The sequence below is a fragment of the Balaenoptera physalus genome (assembly GCF_965194825.1).
Source record: "Balaenoptera physalus genome assembly, chromosome: 1".
Classification (NCBI taxonomy): domain Eukaryota; kingdom Metazoa; phylum Chordata; class Mammalia; order Artiodactyla; family Balaenopteridae; genus Balaenoptera; species Balaenoptera physalus.
Genome location: NC_138882.1, coordinates 185,237,782 through 185,260,508, shown reverse-complemented (window position 1 = coordinate 185,260,508; position 22,727 = coordinate 185,237,782). Strand labels below are relative to the sequence as shown.

The 22,727-nt window shown below is 46.4% G+C and overlaps 1 protein-coding gene across 1 annotated transcript in view; it reads left to right on the top strand.

Annotated features, from left to right (window-relative positions):
- The first annotated feature begins 6,773 nt into the window (after positions 1–6,773).
- Positions 6,774–22,727, top strand: part of KAZN (kazrin, periplakin interacting protein) — a 468,988-nt gene continuing 453,034 nt past the window's right edge. Inside the window, exons 1-2 of the mRNA XM_082417173.1 lie at positions 6,774–6,960; positions 7,083–7,335. Coding sequence (XP_082273299.1) covers positions 7,098–7,335 — 238 coding nt within the window. The 5' untranslated portion in view covers positions 6,774–6,960; positions 7,083–7,097. The remainder of the gene's footprint in view (positions 6,961–7,082; positions 7,336–22,727) is intronic.

The following is a 22,727-nucleotide window of genomic DNA, read 5'->3' as shown; positions in this document are numbered from 1 at the left end:
TTAGAATCAGACACACCTGGGTTTTAATCTGGTTCTGCTACTTTTTAGCTGGGTGAGTGTGAGCAAGCCTTCCAAGCCTGAGGGTTCCTTTCTGATCTGCTGATAGGGGGTCATAATGCCTATTGTCAGTGTTGGGATGATTCAGCCTGAGTTAGTGGGAATCAGTGGATGAGCACAGTGGCGGCCGCTGTGGGTGTCCAAAGGATGGGAGCTGCCCTACAACTATCCCTGTCACCATCACCATCATTATCACCATCATCATCTCCACCATCTGTGTCTGCATCATTGACAACATCTACGGAGTTCTTTCCAGACACCAGGCACTGCCCATTGCTTCCCATGCATTGCCTCCTTTAATTCCTCAACAAGTCTATGAAGTAGATAGACTTATCCTATCTTATCCCAGTATTATCCCATTCTACTAATGAGGAAATGGAGACTCGGAGAAGTTAAGTAACTCATCCAGTGTCACAGAGCTAGTGAGTGGCAAGGCTGGTTCTTGAACGCTTATCTGACTAACTCCAGAGCCTATGGAGATGAAGCTACTCTGGTCCTCAGGGAAGGGTAAGATCACTGTTGACGTCAGCTAGCATAGCCTGGCCATTAGGCTGTAGCGAGGATGCTTTGCTGAGACAAGGAATTAGAGCTGAAGACTGAATGGCCGGAAGACTTGAGTCTATCCTCTTTAGCCCTTTGAGGCCACCTTCTAGAGACCACTCTGGGCTGCTGGGAAGTAAAATCCCCAATGCATGGAGATAGCCAAGACATGAGAGGGCAGGAGGTCCTGCAAGATACCTAGGGGTTGGACCAGTTCTTTGGGGTGTAGTGATGACTCTCTACAGGTGGACATGTTTGTCTCAGGGTTTTGTATTTTGCTTGGCTGTTACTATTTGTCCACGGAGGCTATGACGGAGCCAGGAGACCGGACCATTAGGCACATTCTCTTGTAAGCCCCATACCACGCCAAATAAAAAAACACAACAAAAAACCAAGGAACCTTCAAGGGTGGCGGGGGGGAGTGCACGTCTATCAAAAGCTAGATGGTATAAGTATCCATGCTTATGTGTTTGTCTATGGTTACTATGTATAGTTAATATTTATCTATTTCATACGTAGGAGCTTCTGAATTATAAGTGATAATTCAAGAACTGTTTGCAAATGGAAAATACGCAGAAGTGACCTGGTTGGTTAAATACATGCAGAGAAGGGATGCACCTGACCAACTTCCCAACTTTTAGATGAGAAATTGCTTGAGAAGTCAAGAGGAGAATGGCAGGCTTCACACTAGTAACTGTGCTCGGTGTCCACACTGAAGTGTGTGTGTGTGTGTGGGGGGGGTGTGTATAGTGTACATATATACCTATATGTATACACACACACACCTCTATCATCGACACCTGTACACACACATCCCATCTTAAACCTGCGGGCTGTTTCCCTAAGCCCCACAATCCTCTGCCCTGTTTTCCCTCCTGGTTTCTTTTTCTCTGTATCCCTTCATTTCATAAGCGTGGTTCTGAGGGTGACTCACGGAGGTAGGTGGGTGGGCACTGCTGGGAAGGGAATATAGCTTAGCTGTTAGGGTTCACCACCTGCACACTCTCCTCTATGTCCTTGACTCTGCCCTCCGCCTGGTCTTCTCACGCGGAGCCCCGAGACCTGATTGCCTCTGTCTGAGAGATGCTTTGCCCTTTCCCCCAGAGCACATGTTAAAACCCACTCAGCCAAAGTAAACCATGTAAATGTACAAAAGATACATCTCCTAGATTGGCCGGGATTCGCATGCGACAATTTGAATAAACAGAGCATCCATCTGCAGAGAGAGAGGGTGATTCCCTGGGGACGCTCGGGTGGAGGGGGCTGGGAAGACACGGGACAGACAGCACGGAGAAGGGAAAGAGCAGGGAGCCCTCGCAGCCATTCCTGGGGCTCAGAGGTTCCTGGAATTTATGTATCTGACACATGTGCACGAGATTTATGAGCACCTGCCCTGGGTGCCTAGAGCAGTGAGTCTGAAACTTCACTGTGCCCCAGATACTCCTGAGAACCTCGCGGCAAATGCAGATCCCCAGAACCTCCCCCAGAGATTCTGGTTGGTCAGGATTAGGGCTCAGGGTCTACATTTTAACGAGCATCTTCTGGGGACGCCACACCAAGGGGCCTTCAGCCTCACTTTAAGAAACACTGACACTAGCCTGCTGTCCAGAGGTGCGCCTCATAAAGCCTGGTAAGGGCCACTGATTGCAGGAAGTGATAGAGGCAGGACCACATTTCTTCCTGGCTCCTATGGGCAGGCACATGCCGACCCAAAGAAGCATCAAGGTTTCTCAGGACGCTGACTCCGGGGCTTCTCTTTCAGGCCTCCCCTGTGCCACCCGGTCCCGTGTAGGAACTTAACTTTGCAAGGAGAAGCATTTGAATGCTGCCTCCGGTCCCTGAGCCGGACAGAAACCGGATGCCTGATTGACTCAGAGAGAAAAGGAGGCCGCATGTGGGGATACCCTAGGCCTGGTCCCAGCTCATCCACTTGACAAATTTGTACTGAGTACTAGGGGCTAAGAGGAGGAAGGACATGCAGATATGGGGCTTGTCTCAAGGACGTTTTAGTCCAGTTTCGTGACATTAGGACAAACCCTTTAAACTCAGTGTTTTAATCTGCCCAATGCAGATTCCAGGTACCGCCTCTACCTGATGGATTTGTTGCAAAGAGAAGAAGAGAGATGTGAAAGTACTTTGGAAAGTAATATGTGGCGAGAATTCCTGGGGAGACCTAGGATGAGAAGGGTTTTAATGACGGAAGCAAGAGTCTTCGTGGATATGAAGTTATGGGGGGTGGGGAGAAGAAGTTGTGCAGTCAACCACCAGCTCTTTGGAGAACCAAAGTCTCTGTTCCTCCTTCAGTAAACAATGAGGTTGCTGGAGTAAAGGATCCCAAAGTTGCCTTCTAGGACCAAATAGCATCATTTGGTTGTAGGGTGGGGCAACCATATGTATATACTGGGTTTCCTGGGACCATGCCAGTTTATGCCACTTGTCTCAGCTTCATTATTCATAGCACCCTCTTTCACTCTCAAAAGTGTCCCAGTCTGGACATTACATTATAAAGTCACTCTATTTATGGAAGAAGGGAGGTGGGTATGACACTTCTGTCAGCAATGAGTTAGGCTCTTTGCCTTGGTTCTTATCAGGAATTTTCTTTCTCTGAGCTGGGATGGCTTTACAGACTTTCTAAAATGCCCAGGCACCCAATGTGCATGGCATAGTTTGTTCATTCTGCTCAGAAAGATCGGACATTCAGCACATACTGACGGAGGCTGGTGACTGCATAAGTGAGTGAGTGAGGTGAGGTGCACTGCCTGAGCCTTGGATGGGGTTTGGCTGATGGCGAGAGACGACAACCGGTGACACTGGGAAAACAGCAGCAGGTCCCTATGAAGTGAACACGTTTTCTGGCTTGGTTCTTAACATCAGTTTCCTGTGGTGGGAGGTGGGGGCTACTTTAGGAACATGCAGAAGGGAGAATCTTGAACCAGAACGCACAGTACTGTCAAATTCTCATAGCTGCGAACCCCAGAGAGAGCTATGGATGACAGCTCTGGAGCCCGTCAGCCAACAGTTTATACGTGTCCCCCAATAAATGAACTGTAAATGCATATTAGCCCTACAGATAGGCAAGTGGGAAAGGACACAGATTCTGTGACTATTTTGTTACCTGAGATCACCTAGGTAGAAGTGCTGGTGGAAGTTGGGGGAGGGGGAAAGGTAGATTAAGTAAACTTTTCAGTTTAAATCAAGTGAATTCTAGAGGGTAATTAATCTCAGACTTTATGTCTGAGATCTGATCCTTTTGCATGTGAGTGAACGTAAGGAGACACAGCTGGGAAAAGCCCCTTTTTTCATTTTAGAAAAAAAAAAATCTCAAAAACTAAAATTCTTTAAAATCCTAGGAGGCACCCCAGGAGTTTCTAAGGAGAGTTTCTTGAAAGCTCAGAGGCTGTACCACAGTTGGGGAAGAGGAGGTCAGAGAGAAATGAGAAGGGGCCCAAGGAATGGGTCTTTGCTTTCTTTTCTCCTGGTTAGATTTTCAGGTTTGGCTTGTTTTGTTTTGACTTGATTTGAAGATTCTGGTGTGTGGGAATAATCTCACTGAATAGGAAAATGAGTAACACTTGGTCAGTTTGTTTACTGTACAAACTGCTCACACACATTCATTTGCAGAGCGCGTCCTATGGGGGTTAGGTGGCAAGGATGCAAAGAGAAATAACACGTAAAAAATGACCACCCTCCTTCTCCCACGCAGAGCTCTCAGTGAAGTGGGAAAGAGACATGTAAACAGATCAATTGCTGTGCCTACCGATGAGTGCTCTACAGAGGTGTGAGCGCACACACACACACACACACATACACACATACGAGCATGCACACAGCTCTTCAAATAGAGCTGCTCTTAATTGTTTTCTCAGTAGGTCTGTTTCCAGGACAGCCCTTTTCCTCTTTTTTTGGTACTTGCTTACATATTTTTATTGAGGTGAAATTCATATAACATAAAATTAACCTTTTTAAAGGGAATGATTAGATGGCATTTAGTCCATTCACAGTGTTGTACAACCACAACCTCTCTTTAGTTCCAAAACATTTTCATCACCCCAAAATAAAACTCAGTCCCTGTTAAGTAGTTCTTCCCCATTCTCCCCTCCCCCCAACTCCTGGTAACCACAAATCTGCTCTGTCTCCATAGATTTACTATTCTGGATATTTCATATAAATGGAATCATACAATATGTGACCTTCCGTGTCTGGCTTCCTTCACTTAGCGTAATGTTTTAGAGGTTTATCCACATTGTAGCACGTGTCAATACTTTATCCCTTTTCATGGCTCAGTAACGTTCCCTGGATGGATATACCACAGTTTGTTTAATCATTCGTTTGTTGACAAGCATTTGGGTTGTTTCACCTCTGGCTGTTATGAATAGTGCTTCTGTGAACATTTGTGTACAAATTTTTGTTTGAGTATCTGTTCTCACCTCTTTGGGGTGTATACCCAGGAGTGGAATTGCTGGATCATATTGGTAATTCTATCTTTAACTGTTTGAGGAACCAGCAAACTGCTTTCCACAGTGGCTGAACATGACACCCCTCCCTTGAAGACCCACAAAGTTCTATTTTTGATGGTTCCTCCATAACAAAACTGAAAGCCTTCAAAGAACTAAATCCTGGTTTACAAAACTACCAACCTGTCTAAGTGCCTTTCTTGGGCCAGTGGCTCAGAACTTGTGCTTATGAGACTAAGGTCAGGGGTGCAAGACCCAGCTGGCCAGTTAGCTGAGTAGAGTGGACAAGTGAAAAATTAAGTCTGCTGCCACAGGCTCCAATATCTAACACTGTCCTGCTCTCTTACAAAAGCTTGTTAGTGCTCACAGGGGGACGGAGCAAGACTGTGTTTTTATGGTTACATATAAAAGGAAAAAAAAACCTCTAGCATCCAAGGCACAGTGGGATTAACTTGGAATCAGATGACTGCTATTTCCAGTCCTGGTTTCACCTGATTTCTGCAGGCCCCTTGGGTAAACTGCTTAACCCTGCCCGGAGCCTGTTTCCTCATGTCTAAATTGGGAATAATAACCCTTACTCCAAAGAGATGCTAATGCATCCTAAGCGCTTTGCACACAGTAGGCTTCCAACAGATGCTGTTGAGTCTGGAGGGTGAGCAAGCTCTGTGCCTGCCAGAGACCATCATCGGCTTCTGCAACTGGCTCTGAGCTGCCCTCCTGAGGTTGACCCAGCTGGAATGGTGGTGCACGCTTGTTCAGTTGTTCCGGGTTACACTGGCTGTTTTAAATGGTCCTATTTGCATGGAATGAAGCTTGCTATGGTAACAAGGTCTGGTGGCTGGAATCCAGGGCCCCAGTGAAAAATGCAAAGCCTGTGCTCCGGGGAGAAAAGAGGCCCTTGATGGGTGTATCAACTTTAAGGTTACCTCTGTTCTCCCAGGAAGAAGGAGCAGGTAAACTGAGGCAGCGGGGCCTCAAGGCTCCTACTCCCAGTAGGAGGAGGAAGAGGGAAGCCCCCCTGACGCCTTGCCTTCCAGTCTTCCCTCCTGGTTTGCCCCCAATATTTAGCGCAGCTAAGAAGCTTAGGACCACCTTAGCGGCACACGCTGGTTCAGGGCGGTGGGGAGGCCAGAGCGCTACTGGTCCACCCTGGGGAAGGACGGGGTGCTCCTTCGGAGGAGGGGGGACAGCGCAGGTTGGGGCGCCGGAGCTGGGGGTGGAGGTGGGCAGTGAGAGGCACGTGGGGCACTAGCCCAGCTTCCCGCTGAACAATTCCCACCCACCTTTTAAGGAACCAGCAAAGCAGGAACTCCACTTCGTAGCTCGGGCATGCGGCTCCCTCCCCCGGAGCTCCATCCCCGCTCCCCTCCCGGGCCCCTCTTCCGAGCAGCCCTCTCTCCCAAGCACCCACCGCCTCCCCAGCCCCTGCGCCGCGCTAGGAGCGAGTTCGCCAGGGCGGGGGCCGCCCCACGGCTCCAAGGAGGGGACCGAGGACTGGCCTTGGAGCTGGCGCCCCCCACCCCAAGCCAGGGGCGCCACCTCGGCCCACGCCGGGCCGCCCTCCGCCGCCCTCGCCCCCCGGGGGGTGTGTCCCCGAAGTGGGGGGCGCGGGAGGCCGAGGCAGCGGCCCCGCCCCCGGCCCGGGCCCCCTCCCGAGCGCGCAGCGAATGGTAGGCTCCACGGAAAGAGTGCGGGCGGCGCGCGGTGTCCTTCTCCGAGCCGCTCTCGGCGCCGGGGTCTAGGCGATCGCTGCTCCTCCTCCTCCTCCTCCTCCTCCTCCTCCTCCTCCTCCTCCTTCTCCTCCTCCTTCTCCTCCTCCTCCTCCTCCTCCCCCCGCCGCCTCGCTACCGCCGCGGATCCGGCTGGAGGCGCCGCTGTCATTCCTGCGCCGGAGGAGCCGGCGCTGCCGGTGCCTAGGGGTCGGGGCTCGGGGGAGCCGGGCCGCGGGGGACCCAACAGGTAGAGCCGGGGGTGCCCGGCCGCGCGCCCCCGGCGCATCATGCAGCTCTTTGTCACCTCTCTCGCCCCCAGGCCAAAATCCTGAGCATGATGGAAGACAATAAGCTGCTCGCGCTCCGCATCGATGGGGCGGTCCAGTCGGCCAGCCAGGAGATGACCAACCTGCGAGCCGAACTCACGGCCACCAACCGGAGACTGGCGGAACTGAGCGGCGGCGGCGGCGGCCCCGGCCCGGGCCCGGGAGCAGCGGCCAGCGCCTCGGCGGCGGCGGCGGCGGCGGACTCGGCAGCGGCGAACATGGAGAACCACCAGCACAGCGCCCAAGGTAGGGATCGTACGGCGCCCGGGGCGGAGGAGAGGCGAGAGAGCAGGACCCGGACCCGGAGGGGGCCGGGGACTCGGTGCCCCCACGGCCGCGGCGAAGCCGCCTTGCATTGTGGCTTGTAACCCTTTCCGCCCGGCGGTGGCCGGCGCTGCTCCCCTGCTGGGAGTTGCAGGCTGCTGTCAGTAAGGAACACCCGGGCGCAACGTGCACGGGTTCACACGGTCACGCCTGTCCTGGCCAGCGCGAGCGAGGCGCAGCCGGCGCGTCCCCACCGGCAGCAGAAAGCGCCCTTCAGATGGCACACAGCCCCCAGCTCCGTGGGCAAACTTTTCATGCCCGGGCCTTTGCCCTCAGCCGCGGCAGGGGTGAATGCCACAGCTCCCCCCCAGTTCCGGAGGCTCCTTCCTTTGGAATGACTCCCGGAGAGGGAGCTCCAGACTCTGCTGCCGCGTTTGGGGTAGAGGATTGGACTGGTTTGCACTTTTCTCCACGGATGCCAAATCCCTTGTCTCGATTGCATCTGGACTTTATTTTCTCCCCATTTGAGATCGCGCAGGCAGTGGAATATATCGATGCAACAGTAGATGCTGTGCTCAGCAGGGAGTTTAAATTTCCAGCAAATATAAACACTGTGAGCACTTTCCAGGGGTGGGGGGGGGGAAATCTTAGACCTCAAAGGCTGAGTGATGGGCTCCTGGCGAAATGAAGGCGTAGATGGTGGATTTCCAGGTAGCCGCCGCTTGAAGGGACTCTTTGCAGTTAGGAGGAGGGAAAAAAGGACAGTCTGTGTTGACATTGACAGTGATGAAGCTCTGAAACTCTCATGCATGGGTTAAAGGTGGAGGAAGCATCCAAAAAAAGAAAAAAAAATACTGTTTGGTTTCTGTGAATTAAAAAGTAAAAGGGTAGGCTGGATTTTCAGGATGTCTTTTCTTTTTTCGCCTAATTGCCCTTTAAGAAACGTTGTCACCGGTTATTAATATCATTTGATTGTAAACTAAACTGCTGAAATCCAGAACATGACAGAAAAAATATCCAGTCCAGGAGGGCCACTTGTGTAAATATGTCACTTGATGAAGTATGAGGTACCAAAGGCTCACTGGCTTAGAAAGATTTTCTAGTTTTGTTGTTATTTCAAAGGCTTCTCCGAAGTGTTGAGAGAGAGAGAGTCTGTTTTCATATTAATGCCTTCTCTCCATCAGCTTCTGTTTCCTCTTTACCTTCCTGGGGTAGGTGTGCTTTTTTTTTTTTTTTTTGGTGTGAGATGTTAAGCCTGAACATTAGCAGTGTTTGTTCAATTCCAAGTCAGATCTTAACTTGGTACTTCAGGAGTCCGTCAAGAATCTTGGGGCAGTAATTTGGTACCAAAGTAGCATGACGTCATGGTGGGAAGGTGTTGTGAGCCTGGTGCTTGCTGCACAGTTTTCAAGGTGGGTATCTGGTGATTCTGTCATTTATCCCTTGTTACGTCATTGTGTGTGGAAGATGCTCTCTGCTGGCACCTGGGCAAAAAAGGGAAGTTGTTAGACTGCATGGTCATGCTTTACTTTTTATAGGCAGGGACTCTTTCAACCTTAAAGAAATAGCGCAGAACTGGCATTTTGCTAAGAATCAAAAGCCATGGTAAGGGGGACTGAACAATGCTAGTTTATTTCCCACCATCCACCCCTTTCTCAGCAGAGGAAAAGTTAAGTGGCTTTTATCTGAGTCCTGGGTCTCGTTGCAGTCTGAGCATGCTAAGGAGGTCGGTGCCGCAATGATCTTCACATTCAACTTAGAAATTGTGATACTTGGCTGATGGTTAAATTGTTGTAGTGGAGCAACAGGGGACTGTTTCCTTTTTCTTTTTTCCTACAAAAATGCACAAGGCTGTGGAAATGGAAAAATGGCTTTTGGATTTCTTGATATCCCTAAAAACACACAAAACCAGCAGCTTCCTCATATTCTTAGAAACATGCCTGCCCAGGCCAGGGGCTGTCTGTGGGTGGTTGGATGCAGGATGGTTTTGATTTTTCCTCTGTGTACCATTGGTATTTTTCAAAACCTTTACTAGGGGGAGTTTAATGATTTTATAATCAGAAAATAAAATGTTGAAGATTTTAACTCAGCTTGATGGTTGGCCACATATCCCTCTAAATTGATGTCAATTTAAACTAATGTGATGGTTGAAAAGAAAACAAGACCCCCATATAAATCCAGTGGGGCATCATTTACTTATATATGGCAACAGTTCCTCAATACAGTACTTTTTACATTATTTAGCCTCTGTGAGTGTTTTGGGTTTTTGTTTTTATTTTGCTTTGTTTTGTTTTGTGTTCTCATGACATGTGGCAGCATTCTGCTGGAACCGAAACCTTCTGCAGAGGTGGTCTGGTAGTTTCTTTTGCTAGTGCTTTCGTATTCCTAAAGGAAAGCACTGGGCTCGCTCAAGTTAATTTCAAAGTGTGGTTGATTGGCTTTCTCATGCTTCTTTGTCATATACCTCCAGGAAGGCTCACAGAAGCTCAGTTCCTGGGGGTTCCTAATTCTTCCGAATTAGTCTTCTGTTTTAATTTTGTCTGCGTTGGTGCAAGTCAATGGGCTCAAACCCTATGAGCATTTAGTGTTATTGAGTTATCACTTTTCAAATCAAGGTTTTCAATGAAATGAGTACCTTTCAAAACGCAACTGTATAAGTCATCATTTAACTAAAGGGCATTATGCACATATTAAGTGCATGCTAATTTCCTTTTAATAATATTAGCCCAAATGGTTACAGGGAAGAGTCACCTTTTGCTCTCCCTGCTGAGAAACTGTTAGATCCATTTTCAGATTTTTTGTTAAAAAAATTTTAGTTAATAAATTAAAGAAGCTCATCAATCCACCAGTGGATGTTTGGTTCCAGTGAGGATATCTGACAGTAGGTAAGTTAATGAAGAAAACTTGGGTTTTCCTAGAGAGTTAATGCAGTGTGTCATTTAAACAAAATATTAACTTGGTTGGTACCCTCTGTGAGCTGGCATGGTTGCTATGTAACAGAGTCTAGAAAGTGAACTGCTGAAAATCTGGGCTTTCGGCACTTTGCAGGATCTTCTTTCAGAATCTGTGTTGAAAGAAACGCTTGGCAGCCAGCCCATCTCCTCTCTCCCTGCTTCAAGTGAGTCGGATAATCCCTAATGAGGATGCTGGCATGCGAAGCATAGGGTATCCGCGCAAGGTGGCACATCTCAAGGCTCCAGAGCTGCCTCTTAGGTTGGTGGGGTCACAACTGCCTTTGACAGGTGGACAGAAGGAGCCTTGGAAAGAATAGAGCCAAGCAGTTGTTCAAATTTGTCTTGTTGTCGGTAGCCAGAGAACGGATTTGTTTAAAGTCACATTTCTAAGCTGTTTTCCTCGGCGTAACATCTCTGGGAAATGTGTTTAAGATGCTTGCTATTCTTTGAAGGGAAAATATAGCAGTTTGTTTCTCTGAAAATGTTTTATCTGATGAATGGCTAATATTAGATTCAATTGGTCGCTTTGCTATGCATAAAATAAAACAATTAAGTTCCATCGTACCCAATTCAAATAGGTGTTTAACTGTATATAACGTAAAATACCTACGCCCAGTAGGATGTATACCTACTGCCAATATTTTTGTGGTTTGTTTTTTTAAGGAAATAATTGTATTTATATGCCTATGTAAGTGGAAATGCTCATGGCATCTTTCTTGGGTGTTGAGGACTTACTGTTTACTGCATTTGTTAGATGGGGATGGGGAAAAGTGTCATTTTCTTACACCTTTGTAAATTTCCATAAATAGATGCAAGTTTTATTTTTTTCTCCCCAGGCATTAAAATAGGCTGTTACTTCAGGTCTGATGGCTCTTATCTAGCATTACTATAACACTGGAAACTCTTTGGTGAAGTAGAAATTACCTTGGGACTGAATTGAATGTGTGAGTAGTGTGCAGAGATGCTAGACACTGTTGCTTTTCAAAATCAAAGCATCCCCTTTGGCATCCCCTTCCCAATTTGTTCTGCCTCTACATACTCTTGTTTTCCCAAGCAGACGTTTATCTTTTTTGAGAAGAGGATTTTCACATGGCAGAGAGGATGGAACAAAATGTGGCAGAATCTCGGGGGCCTTCTGTTAGCTCACCTGTGAGTTACAAAGCTCATCCAGTACCTATGGCTTGGTTTTCCAGCCATATCAACGGGCTGAAAGAGACTTGTCTGTCTTTTCCTAATCTGGTAGGCTGTCATGAGATGGGACTTCAAAATTCTTCCTGAAAATCACCATGCATGGTCACAAAGAGACTACGTACAGATCAGTACAGCATGGTTGAAATTAGTTATTGATTGACTATTATTTACTGTCTTTCCATTGTCTTTGGAAAATGCCTTTGGAGGACCCCTTAAGTCAAGTCTCTGGTTCTGGTTAATTTCACACTTCCAGCATTTCAGGATTTACTGAGGCTTTTCAAAACTTCTTTGATACTAAGTTTGAGCCAATCTGATTTTTATAATAGGAGGCTAGTCACACATCCTCCCAGTGTAAGACAAGGCATGTTCTCCCCATGCCTATCTCCCCTCTACTCCCCAAGACTGCTGGCACTTTTGAGGAATCCTGTAGCTTATAAGTTGCGACTTCCTGGCTGCCATTGAGCATCTCGCAGATGGCCTTGGCAGGTGGGGAGTGCTCGTTGAAACATTTCCTGCTCACCGTGCAAGTCATATGGGGCCCAGAAGGTCAAGCCTGGGTCCCGGCCATATTCACTGCATGTTTCATTTATATTTATTCCTGAGTTATATAGCTAAGGCAAGTGAAATCAACATGAATTTCTCAGTGCTTTTCAGACCTTTTCCAGTATTGGTTTGTGTGAGCATTAGTGCTTGGCTTCTCACCCCCTGCCATCCATCAGGCAAGAATGGAACTCGTTCTGCCCGCTGAGGCCAGGGAATGGGTTTGTAAGTGATCTTGTAAATGAAAATTAGTCCATACTGTTTGGGCTGGATATTAGGGTGAGTAACACATGGGTTGACAAGGGATGCCACCAACAGCAGTCATTGCAATGTCCTAGTCATCGGAAATGCAGGCAAAGAGGGTTCAGGCAGAATCATTTAGGAAAAGACAGCTTCCCTGAAGCCAAGAGGGTGACCATCCATTGCCGCAGATTGTACCTGACAATTCAGGGCAGGTAAGCGTCCCACTGGCTCATGTCACCATCCTCAAGGTCCCCTGCCAGACCCATCTTGACTGTGGAGAAGCTGGAGGGAGATCAGGCAAAGGAATCTCTTCTTCTTCCCCATGTGGTTGGATGAGACCAGAACATTCTTGCTTGTTTGATGCAACCTCAGATCTCGGTGGCAGACTCCAGGCTGTGCTCTGTGGGCATTCTTGCTTACCCCCTTGAAATCCTGAGCTGCTAGAAACATGAAAGAAGCTGAATGTAGTTTTAATGAGTTTGGCAAGAACAACTGTTTGAGCAGGTGGCTTCTGTGTGATGGGATATCATTGGTTCTCAATTTGTTTTAGTATCTTTGTTGACTTGGCCTTGCTGGACCTTTGGGTTAGACTTCTGAAAAGCCCCTGTCCCCTTCACCCTCCAATGAGTTGAGACCCTAGCACAAAAGCTCGTATGGAGCTTGTAACAGGCAGGTCTGCCAGCAAAGCGCCCCCGAGGCCTCTGCCCCTTCTGTGATGGGCTGTCAGGCTGGGAGGATGGAGAGAAATGGGAGGAGGGGCTTCCCGCCCAGCTCCTACCCCTTCTCTCCTCTTCCACCAGAGCAAGCGCTGGAGTGAAGGGGATGTAAAGGCCTTCCATTCCCAATATTGTCTCAGCTCTACAGATTGTTTGAAGTAATGTGAATCATTAAGAGCAAAGTGCCCTCTAAAGGAAGGTGGGTCCAGAGCTAATATTTTACACTCACCTTCGGCACTTCATTATGGCTCTCGGAGCTCACCTCTTGGGTACATCACAAGACACTGGGGGTTCTGGAACCATCCTGATACCATGTAATTTTCTTTTCAGTGAAGGTGAATAGTGTAATGTAGGACTAAATTAGAACTAGTTTCAGTGCTTTGTCAAACTTTTCAATAAATAATAACGATAAGGACTTTCAACATGTCAAGTATTTTCCCGAGTGCTTAACATGCATAATTGTATCTGGAGCCCAATTAAGTGACAACTGTTGTGCCCATTTTTGAAAAGAGGAAACTGACTGGGACTCAGAGAGGTTAAGTCACCTGTCTACCATGACATAGTAATGACAACGATGGTGATGATGACAGCAAGCTTTGACATAGTCTTGCTCGGAGCTAGGTACTGTTCTACGTGCTTCTCTGAATTAATGCATTTAATTTTTGTAATGACTTATAAGGCAGGTATCATTGTACCCATTTTACGTATGAGAAAACCGAGGCGCAAAAATGATCTATTACTTGCCAAAGGGCCATTAAGTGACCAGGCTCTGGCTCCGGAGTCCATGCTCTTACTCATCTCACTTTGATGCCCAGGGTCACTCGGCTGGTAGTGACTGATCCAGGAATTCAAACCCACCGGGGCTCTCCGCTGTTTAAACCTGTATTGTCTCCTAAATCAGAAATATCTTTCGGTTTGTTCATTAAGAAGGTTGACGGAGCTGTAGGCTTGTCTCCATTCTTAATTAATGTTTTCCTAAACTGATGATAATTTCTGGGACCTTATATGAAATCATCGGGAAGCAGGAGTACCTCTCCCTTAGGTGTGAGGTTAACTGACAAAGAGGGAATTGGGTCCTGCTTGCAAGGTGAGCAACCCAAGGGTCACCTGTCACCAACGAAAAGAACCATACTGATCCTGGCGTTGGGGCCTCCTACTTCTCAGACTTTGTATGCATTCTCTCTTGGGAAGGATGATTCCAGGCAAAGCTGGTATCCTGTGGTCCTATTATTCTCCCTCCTACCCATATCTTTCCCTTTTCCGAGTTCTCTCCCAGTGGCCTCGGTGGCCCCCAGTGGCCCAAGACCACGCCCAACAAAAGACCTATAACTACTCACAGATTCCTTTACACTAGGGTTTCCCAGTCTTGGCACTGTTGTCATCTGCAGGATAATTCTTTGTTGGGGGGGAGGCATTGTGTGCATTGTAGGATGTTTAGCAGCATGCCTGGCCTCTGCCCACTAGATGCCAGTAGAACCTTCCACACCCCAGTTGTAACAACCAAAAATGTCTCCAGATGTTGCCAAATGTCCATTGGGGGCCACGTCATCCCTGGCTGAGAACCACTTTGTATGCCAGGCATTAGAGGAGGCCCCAGTTGTGAGTCTTAGGATGGCGCCTCTGTGAGACCAGAGAGTTTCATCTGTTTGTCTTCTGCTCCATTCACAGCACCTAGAACAGTGCCTGGCACATAGCAAGAGCTCAGTAAATAGTTGTTGACTGAGTGACTGAATGAATGAATCCATGATTTTTAAATTACAGAGTGTGCGGAATTCGGTCGACTTGTCGTGTTTTACATGAAGATCATTGGTTTAATGACAGATGGTTTTAATTGTGTTTATTTGCCATAGGTCAACACTGTTCTAAACCCTTTCCCTGTATTATCTCAATTAATCCTTTTAACTACCTTCTGAGGTAAGTCCTGGGTTGGCCACCTTACAGATGAGAAAATTGAGGCCCAGGAAGGTTATGTGACTTGCCCAGTGTCACCAAGCTAGTGAGTGGCAGAGCCAGGATATAAACCCAAGTAAACGTGCCTCCAGAGACTCCCTGCTGTCCCAGCCAGGATGCTGTACAGCTTTGCATAGTTTTTCCCATTCCTGCCCAAGAAATCATTTTTGTTCTAAAGCTGGCGTTGTGGCAATTATAGTTAGGATTTGCATGTCAGACACTAAGTCATTGATCATAAATCCTCAGCGCTCCCCCGTACGAAAGATGCTTTGTCACTGCCAGAGAGTCTGTAGCCAGGAAGGACTGGTGTCTGGCCAGAGGTAAGAGGGCAGTTCAGTGGCCGAGCCATGTTCACATGTGAGAATCTCCCTTCTCTCTGCCTTGCTGCTGGGCTTCAGCTGGAGGGAGTCACAGAGAGGACTGAAAGTTTCATGGAAAGGGGACAGTGGCCCCCAGAGCTTCTTAGCAGGGGGTTGACTCATTTTTAGGAAAAGGGATGTTGCAGGATCAGAACTGGGGAGCTGCAGAGACTGTGAAGATTATCCAAGAGGATAGTGATAGCAATAGCCAGCATCTGTTGAGGCTTTTTTTTTTTTTTTTTCTGGACTTTCCCAGACTCTGTGGGGTGTGATTGATGACATTTTCCCATCTGACTTTCCTATCACAGCGAGTTAGATAATGTTCTCACCTCCATTCTACAGATGAAGAAACCGAGGCTTAGAAAGGTTTAGTTGCTTTTCCAAGATCTAGACAGTGGTCTTCTGCTGGATTGGAACACAGGTTCAGCTGACCCTGGAGCCCACCTGCTTCACTACAGCAAGAATATTGGGGTCTACCCTAGTGGCGTGGTAGTTAAGAATCTACCTGCCAGTGCAGGGGACACGGGTTCAATCGTTCAATCCCTGGTCCAGGAAGATGCCACATGCCGCAGAGCAACTAAGCCTGCGCACCGCAACTACTGAGCCTATGTGCCACAACTACTGAAGCCCATGCACTCTAGGGCCTGCGTGCTGCAACTACTGAGCCCACGTGCTGCAACTACTGAAGCCCGTGTGCCTAGAGCCCATACTCTGCAACAAGAGAAGCCACCGCAATGAGAAGCCCGTGCACCGCAACGGAGAGTAGCCCCTTCTCGCCACAACTAGAGAAAGCCCACATGCAGAAACGAAGACCCAACACAGCCAAAAATAAATTAAAAAAAAAAAAGAATATTGAGATATTGTGCCAGGCAGCACAGAGACATGCCAGGAGGATGGCTTTGTCTTTTTGCTTACAGACCAACCCTCCCACTCCCCTTCTTTTTTCTTTTCTTCCTTTCCTCCTTTCTTCTCTCTGTCTCCATCTAGCTTGAGAGATTGAGCACATAGGTTCAGGGACCACAGATTTAATAAGATATGGAGCAAGTTATCTTGGAGCTCGTAGGCTAGTAGGTGTGACTGACATGGAAGTATAATTACATTTTATAATAAAGGTCTAGACAGGTGTAATGGGAAAATAGATGATGAAGTGACAAATACAGAAGCCTTCACAGATGTACATGACAGTGGCAATATGTAAGAAAAGCATGCTGGGAAAATACATTAAATTCTCTACTAAGGTTAAACTGCCCATGAGAGATTATTAGAGTGCACCTTTGGGGGTAGGTTGGGATTGGATACTGCAGAGAATAGCTGCTGGCTGGGACCTTCTCCCTCAAAGAGCATTTCTTAAGGAGAAAGAAGATGTGGATGATACAGGGTTTAGACCCTGAATAATAGTTGGGTTTTTTTCTCCAAATAGAACAAGAAAAGATATGAATTTCAATGCAGGTATAGCTCTGTATCTTTCAAAGTAAGCTCACCCCTTGTATATATTATCTTCCTGGCCAAGGCTGGGGCTTCTTGTCAGCTGCAACAAATGAATTAGTTCATTTTCCTTGATTAACTTGAATTTTTTTTAAACCATTGAGGATGGTGTCTTTAATTCAGTAAGTGCAACTTGGAACACAGTGGGATTTATGTCACCCTTTCCCCCTCATTCTTGCCATTTGAAATTCTGTGCTCACCATTTCCTGACGATAGCAAGGTATGAAATTTAGAAATTTGATACTGACCCTGGAGAGTGCAATTGTGGCACCATAGAGCTTGATGAATGATGGCTGGGGAGAACTGACCTGTGATTATATGTATACTGATTATCTTAATTAATGCATTCATCAAGTAGATTGCTTTTCCTGTTCCTACAAGGTTTACCATGCGAAGCAAGAAAAAACTGGGAATATTTTTCGACACAGCTTTAGATTTGGGAGTTAACAGAAAGGCAAGGCCTGGCTGCCATTTTGTAGAGACTGTTAGCCCATTAGCTAGCAGACGTGCTCGGATTGCTCTGTTCACAATTTGACTTGGTACCAGGCAGCCCTGCAAGGAGGCATGTTCAAGTCTTAATGGAAGTCCTCTGGAGAAGGATCGTTATTTCTGGTCAGCTTTTCTACAGTGTGGGTCATTATCATGGACCAATAGAATAGAACCTTGTTAAAACTCAGCTGGTCGATTCATGGGTTGGTTCCACCATGGGATAACTCAAAATCCACCCTTCAACACTTTCAGTGTTATCACCTTGCCTCTAAAGCAAAAGCTTGGTCTAGCATCCTCAGTTCACAAAGCCAATGCTCAGAATCCTTTTTCCAGGGTTCTGCTGCTTTTATCCACTCTTCTTTCCTTTGCACCCAGGAGGCACTAGGGAAGCACTAGAGTATATCACTACCCAGATCTTTGTAGATCATTGCAGATCTTTGCAGTATACGGAGACTTGCACAGGCATTGTCTCTGTGGATCCTACCAACTGGCCCATAGGATGGAATTGAAGTAGACACAGCAATCTATTTCTCAGATAAGGAAACTGAGGGACAGTGATTTAAACTGATTTGTTCAAGATTGTTGAGCTTGTCATTGAACCAATTTCTCCTCTCTTTCTCTCACTGCAAGATCCCACTGTGACTGCACAATGGTGGCAGAGGGCTGCCCTGGAACTTATGATTAGGTGAGATCTGACCTTGCCTTGGCCAAGCCCTCTTGAGCATGGGCCATGCTGTCTTGTAAGACCTGGATGGTGACACCATCACCCCAAGACTGTGCTCTCATACTCTGAGCTCCCATGTCCAGTGTCTACCCATGGTAAAGGGACAATCCAGTTTTACAGATTTAATCTTATTTTTTACACTAAATTCTTTCATCCTCTCCGTGGGGTTTTCAGTCATTTGACTTCTCTTTCAATGATCTATCTTATTCATGCCTGAACGTAGCGTTTCTCTTCTTCTGGCCTCCCTTAAAAACAGTTAGGGACCTGTAAACCGGAGCAGGTTTGCACCCGGGGAACTTCCTGATTGTCTTATTGGATCTGGGAATGACTTTCGTATGGAGGACAATTTTTTCCACCTGACACCACCGTCATTTAGGATTTTTGAATACGGGAAGCACGTCTGTGAGGGGACCTATGGTCTTAGCATGTGGATGTGTATACTCTCTGAGTGTCGGGGGCAGGATGTAGCCGTCACAGTAAATCTGCCTAATTTCTCTCTCTTCACTGCCCCTTCAGGGAGACACTTTGAAACCTTTAGGATCTCTTTTATCAGAGTCTTTGAGTTAACATCCATCCAAAACATGTTGGTTTAAATTGTCCACCTAAACTGTTGGCTGTGTAGGCACATGTTCTCAATGCTGTTGTGGCTGTAACTGCCTATATAGTTGGTGGACCTCCTGCTACTCCAAGTTCACATCTAGACCTTGTACTCAGATCAGTGGAATCTCATCCACAGACCGAAGTCCAACAGTGTGGCAGAAAACTCAGGGAAAATCAGAATGGGGTCTTTTGCTGTGCACCCAAGGAGAGTGGAGAGGAAGTATCAACCCGGAGGCCTCTGTAGCGCAGCAGACAACCCGCTGTAGTCAACTGACACCTAAGCAGCTAATCTATTGGCTGGGACTCTGATCTCTGTTTCATTTCAGTGTGACGAGGAACAGTCGCTAAAGGCTTCCCAAACCTCTGATAGCAAAATAGAAATAATATACATTTGAAATGCATTTGAAGATCTATTTATAATAGGCTCTAGAAGATCAGAAAGTATTTTTAAGGATCAAAATGTTTGCTCGTAGTACCCCTACAATGTGACAACTGAAAAAGTCTTTAGACATTACCCAGTGTTTTTGAGTTTTAGATGTGTATTAGCATTAAACACTTAGGATTCCCGCCACTGCCAACAGATATTATAGCTGCACAGGGAGATGAAAGAAAGTGCTTCTTGATTCAGTTGGGAGTTCACTTCAGTGCTTGCTCTTGTGGCTTGAATGATGGAGCTAGTGTAGGAGTTGGCAAACTTTTTCTGTCAAGGACCAGATAGTAAATATTGTAGGCTTTGGGGACCATAGGATATCTGTCATAATTCCTCAACTCTGCTGCTGTAATGTGAAAGCAGCCATAGACAATAAGTAAATGAATGGGCGTAGCTGTGTTCCAATAAAACTTTATTTACAAAAACAGGCACTCCTTGGGCTGTAATTTGCCAACCCCTGAACTTGCAGTTCCCTTCCATTTGCCTTCTGACCCATTTATATCCCACACCTTTACAGTGCTTAGCATACAGAAGGAGCTTAATAATGATTGATTAAGCTAGTGAATTAGACGTGAGCAATAAAACCACCAGATTACAGTGTTAAAGGAGCAGAAACAAGAAGTTAATTACTAGGGGTGTAATGGTTAACGGACAAGAGAAAGAGACATTTGTTGGCAGCTTCACGGTTTGAGGTGAAGTCATTTGTGATTAGTCATCATCACAGACCTTGAACTGTGAAGGGACAAAGAATCACCAGTAGCAGTGAGATACAGAGCGAGACACTTGGCATCTGAGCCTCAGTTTCCTTATTTAGGAAATGAGGAGGTCATTTCCATCTTCAAGATAATACAGCAGATACCTGGATTTAAGGGAGTGAAACAGATCCGATCCAGATCCGGGCGATATGACTTGGGTTGTGGGACATTACAGCTCTCAGTTTCCTCCTCTATAACGAGGCCAATAATTCCTCCTTTCTAGAGTGATTAGGATGGTTTAGTGCAGGGTTTCTCAGCCTCAGCACTGTTGACATTCTGGGCCAGAAAATTCTTTGCGTGGGGGCTGACTTGTGCGTTTTTAAATGTTTAGCAGCATCCCTGGTCTACACCGCTAGATGCTCATAGCACCCCTATAACGTGACAACCGAAAAAGTCTTTAGACATTGCCCAGTGTTTTTTCCTGGGGGGAAAATTACTCCCTGGGTTAATGGAATAACACATAGTGTGCCTGGCACAAAGCTTGGTGGACTTTGGGATTCAATAGATAGAACTCTTCATTATTAATAGCATAGTATATTATTGAACTCTGAATTCTCCCACCTTGGAATGAAATTCTCTTTATTTCTCCAGCTGATTTCTGTCCCCCATAGGCAAGATTGGACGTTTTTTCCCCAGATCCCAGGTCTTTCTCCTGATATCTCTGTGTTGCTTAGAGGCCTTTCCCCTGGGAGGAGCCAGACTTCTTATGATGTCCTGCTGAGAATGCTTTCCAGCCCTTTAAACACACATGTACCTAGACTTGTATTTGAGGTTACGGTCAGAATCCATAAATGGTTCATATGAGAAATCATACAGATGTCTGCAACAAGAATGGACAGGGAGGGTTAAGGACTGAAAAGCTTAACTCACAAAGGCTGGCAGGCTGGGGTGGTAGGTGGTATTCAGATGAAACAGATAATAAGGTACCCAAACTAGTATCAACAAAATTATCACTTCCCTTGTGAGCATGCACACGCTTCTCACATTAGCCAGGAGCCAGTTTTCAATGGTTTAAACTTTAGCCAAGATGGCTATTCCAACATTGGTTTACATCTGGATTTAATGTTCTGCCATCCATTTTTTTTTTTTTTTTTTTTAAATTTGAGAAGCATGTGGTCCAAGTCAATGTGTGTGGGGAGAGCTTGATGTGGATGTGTATGTGGGGTTTTTTTTGTTTTTTTTTTTTAATTTTATTTGTTTATTTATTTATTTTTGGCTGTGTTGGGTCTTCATTTCTGTGCGAGGGCTTTCGCTAGTTGCGGCAAGCGGGGGCCACTCTTCATCGCGGTGCGCGGGCCTCTCGCTATCACGGCCTCTCTTGTTGCGGAGCACAGGCTCCAGACGCGCAGGCTCAGTAGTTGTGGCTCACGGGCCTAGTTGCTCCGCGGCATGTGGGATCTTCCCAGACCAGGGCTCGAACCCGTGTCCCCTGCATTGGCAGGCGGATTCTCAACCACTGAGCCACCAGGGAAGCCCTGCCATCCATATTTTTACATATATTCTTTTTAATGATGGAGAGAGAGAGAGATAAAGAGAGAGATTTTCAGTGAATTCTGTCCCCTACATATTAGCAGTTATATTTTTTATCTATTTCTCTGGGAAAATACATAAATGCAAAAGAATGCATTGAATTCAGTAACATTCTTAAGCAGCTGCTTCTTCTGCATCTGCATATATTTGAAAGATAATGGCACATACTATCTATTTTACGTTTGGTAGTGTATATATGTCCATGCCACTCTCTCACTTTGTCACAGCTTACCCTTCCCCCTTCCCATATCCTCAAGTCCATTCTCTAGTAGGTCTGTGTCTTTATTCCCGTCTTACCACTAGGTTCTTCATGACCTTTTTTTTTTCTTCTTAGATTCCGTATATATGTGTTAGCATACTGTATTTGTTTTTCTCTTTCTGACTTACTTCACTCTAGTGGGAAGCAACTGCATAGCACAGGGAGATCAGCTCGGTGCTTTGTGACCACCTAGAGGGGTGGGATAGGAAGGGTGGGAGGGAGGGAGATGCAAGAGGGAGGAGATATGGGAACATATGTATATGTATAACTGATTCACTTTGTTATAAAGCAGAAACTAACACACCATTGTAAAGCAATTATACTCCAATAAAAATGTTAAAAAAATTAAAAAATAAAATAAAAAAATAAAAATACATTTAAAGCACTTTTAACAAGTGCATGACCCTTTTAAAAAAAAAAAAAGATAATGGCACATACATGCAATAAAAATGCTTCATTCTGTCCACAGGCGGCACATTGGAGACATGTGGATTTTGGACTTCCTCTAAGTCACTCTCTCTGGCCACCCAGACTCTCTGTGGCCCACAGCTTGGGACTGTGGCTACAGAATGCATCTATCTGGACATGTGTGTTCAGCCCTGTGCAATGCGGCTCTCAGCAATGCCATGTGCAGTTAGGTGCTCAATAAGTGCCTTGGAAAATTATGGCTACAGCCCCAGGCCTTGAGTCTTCTGATTTTAAGGGGTTCTTCTTTTCCTCAAACTCAGCTCTGCCTCGCTGTGACACAATCAGATAAATCTATGATTTGGACCCTTGGCTTTAAGAAAACCCTTCTTTATTTAGGCAGAAATTTCTATGGTGACTTCCTGGTATGGATATTGGAAAACACCGGTTATAGTCAGAATAACAAAACTGGCCCTAAACTAGATTTCGGGCAATATGATTTGATTGGCCAACTGCCATCGCTAACTAGTGTCATCCTGCCCCATCTCCGGCTAACTCCTAAAACCCCTCAAGCATGTGATCCATCATATCATTTTCTATTTATGCCAGCGCTGGATAATGGCCTAATCTCTCCAGTAGCATTCAGATTTATTAGAGAAGATGGCATTCACAAAATCATTTCACTGTTCCACTGCAAACACCCTAAGCTAATAGGCACCTTCTTATTATAAACCTTCCCTTTAA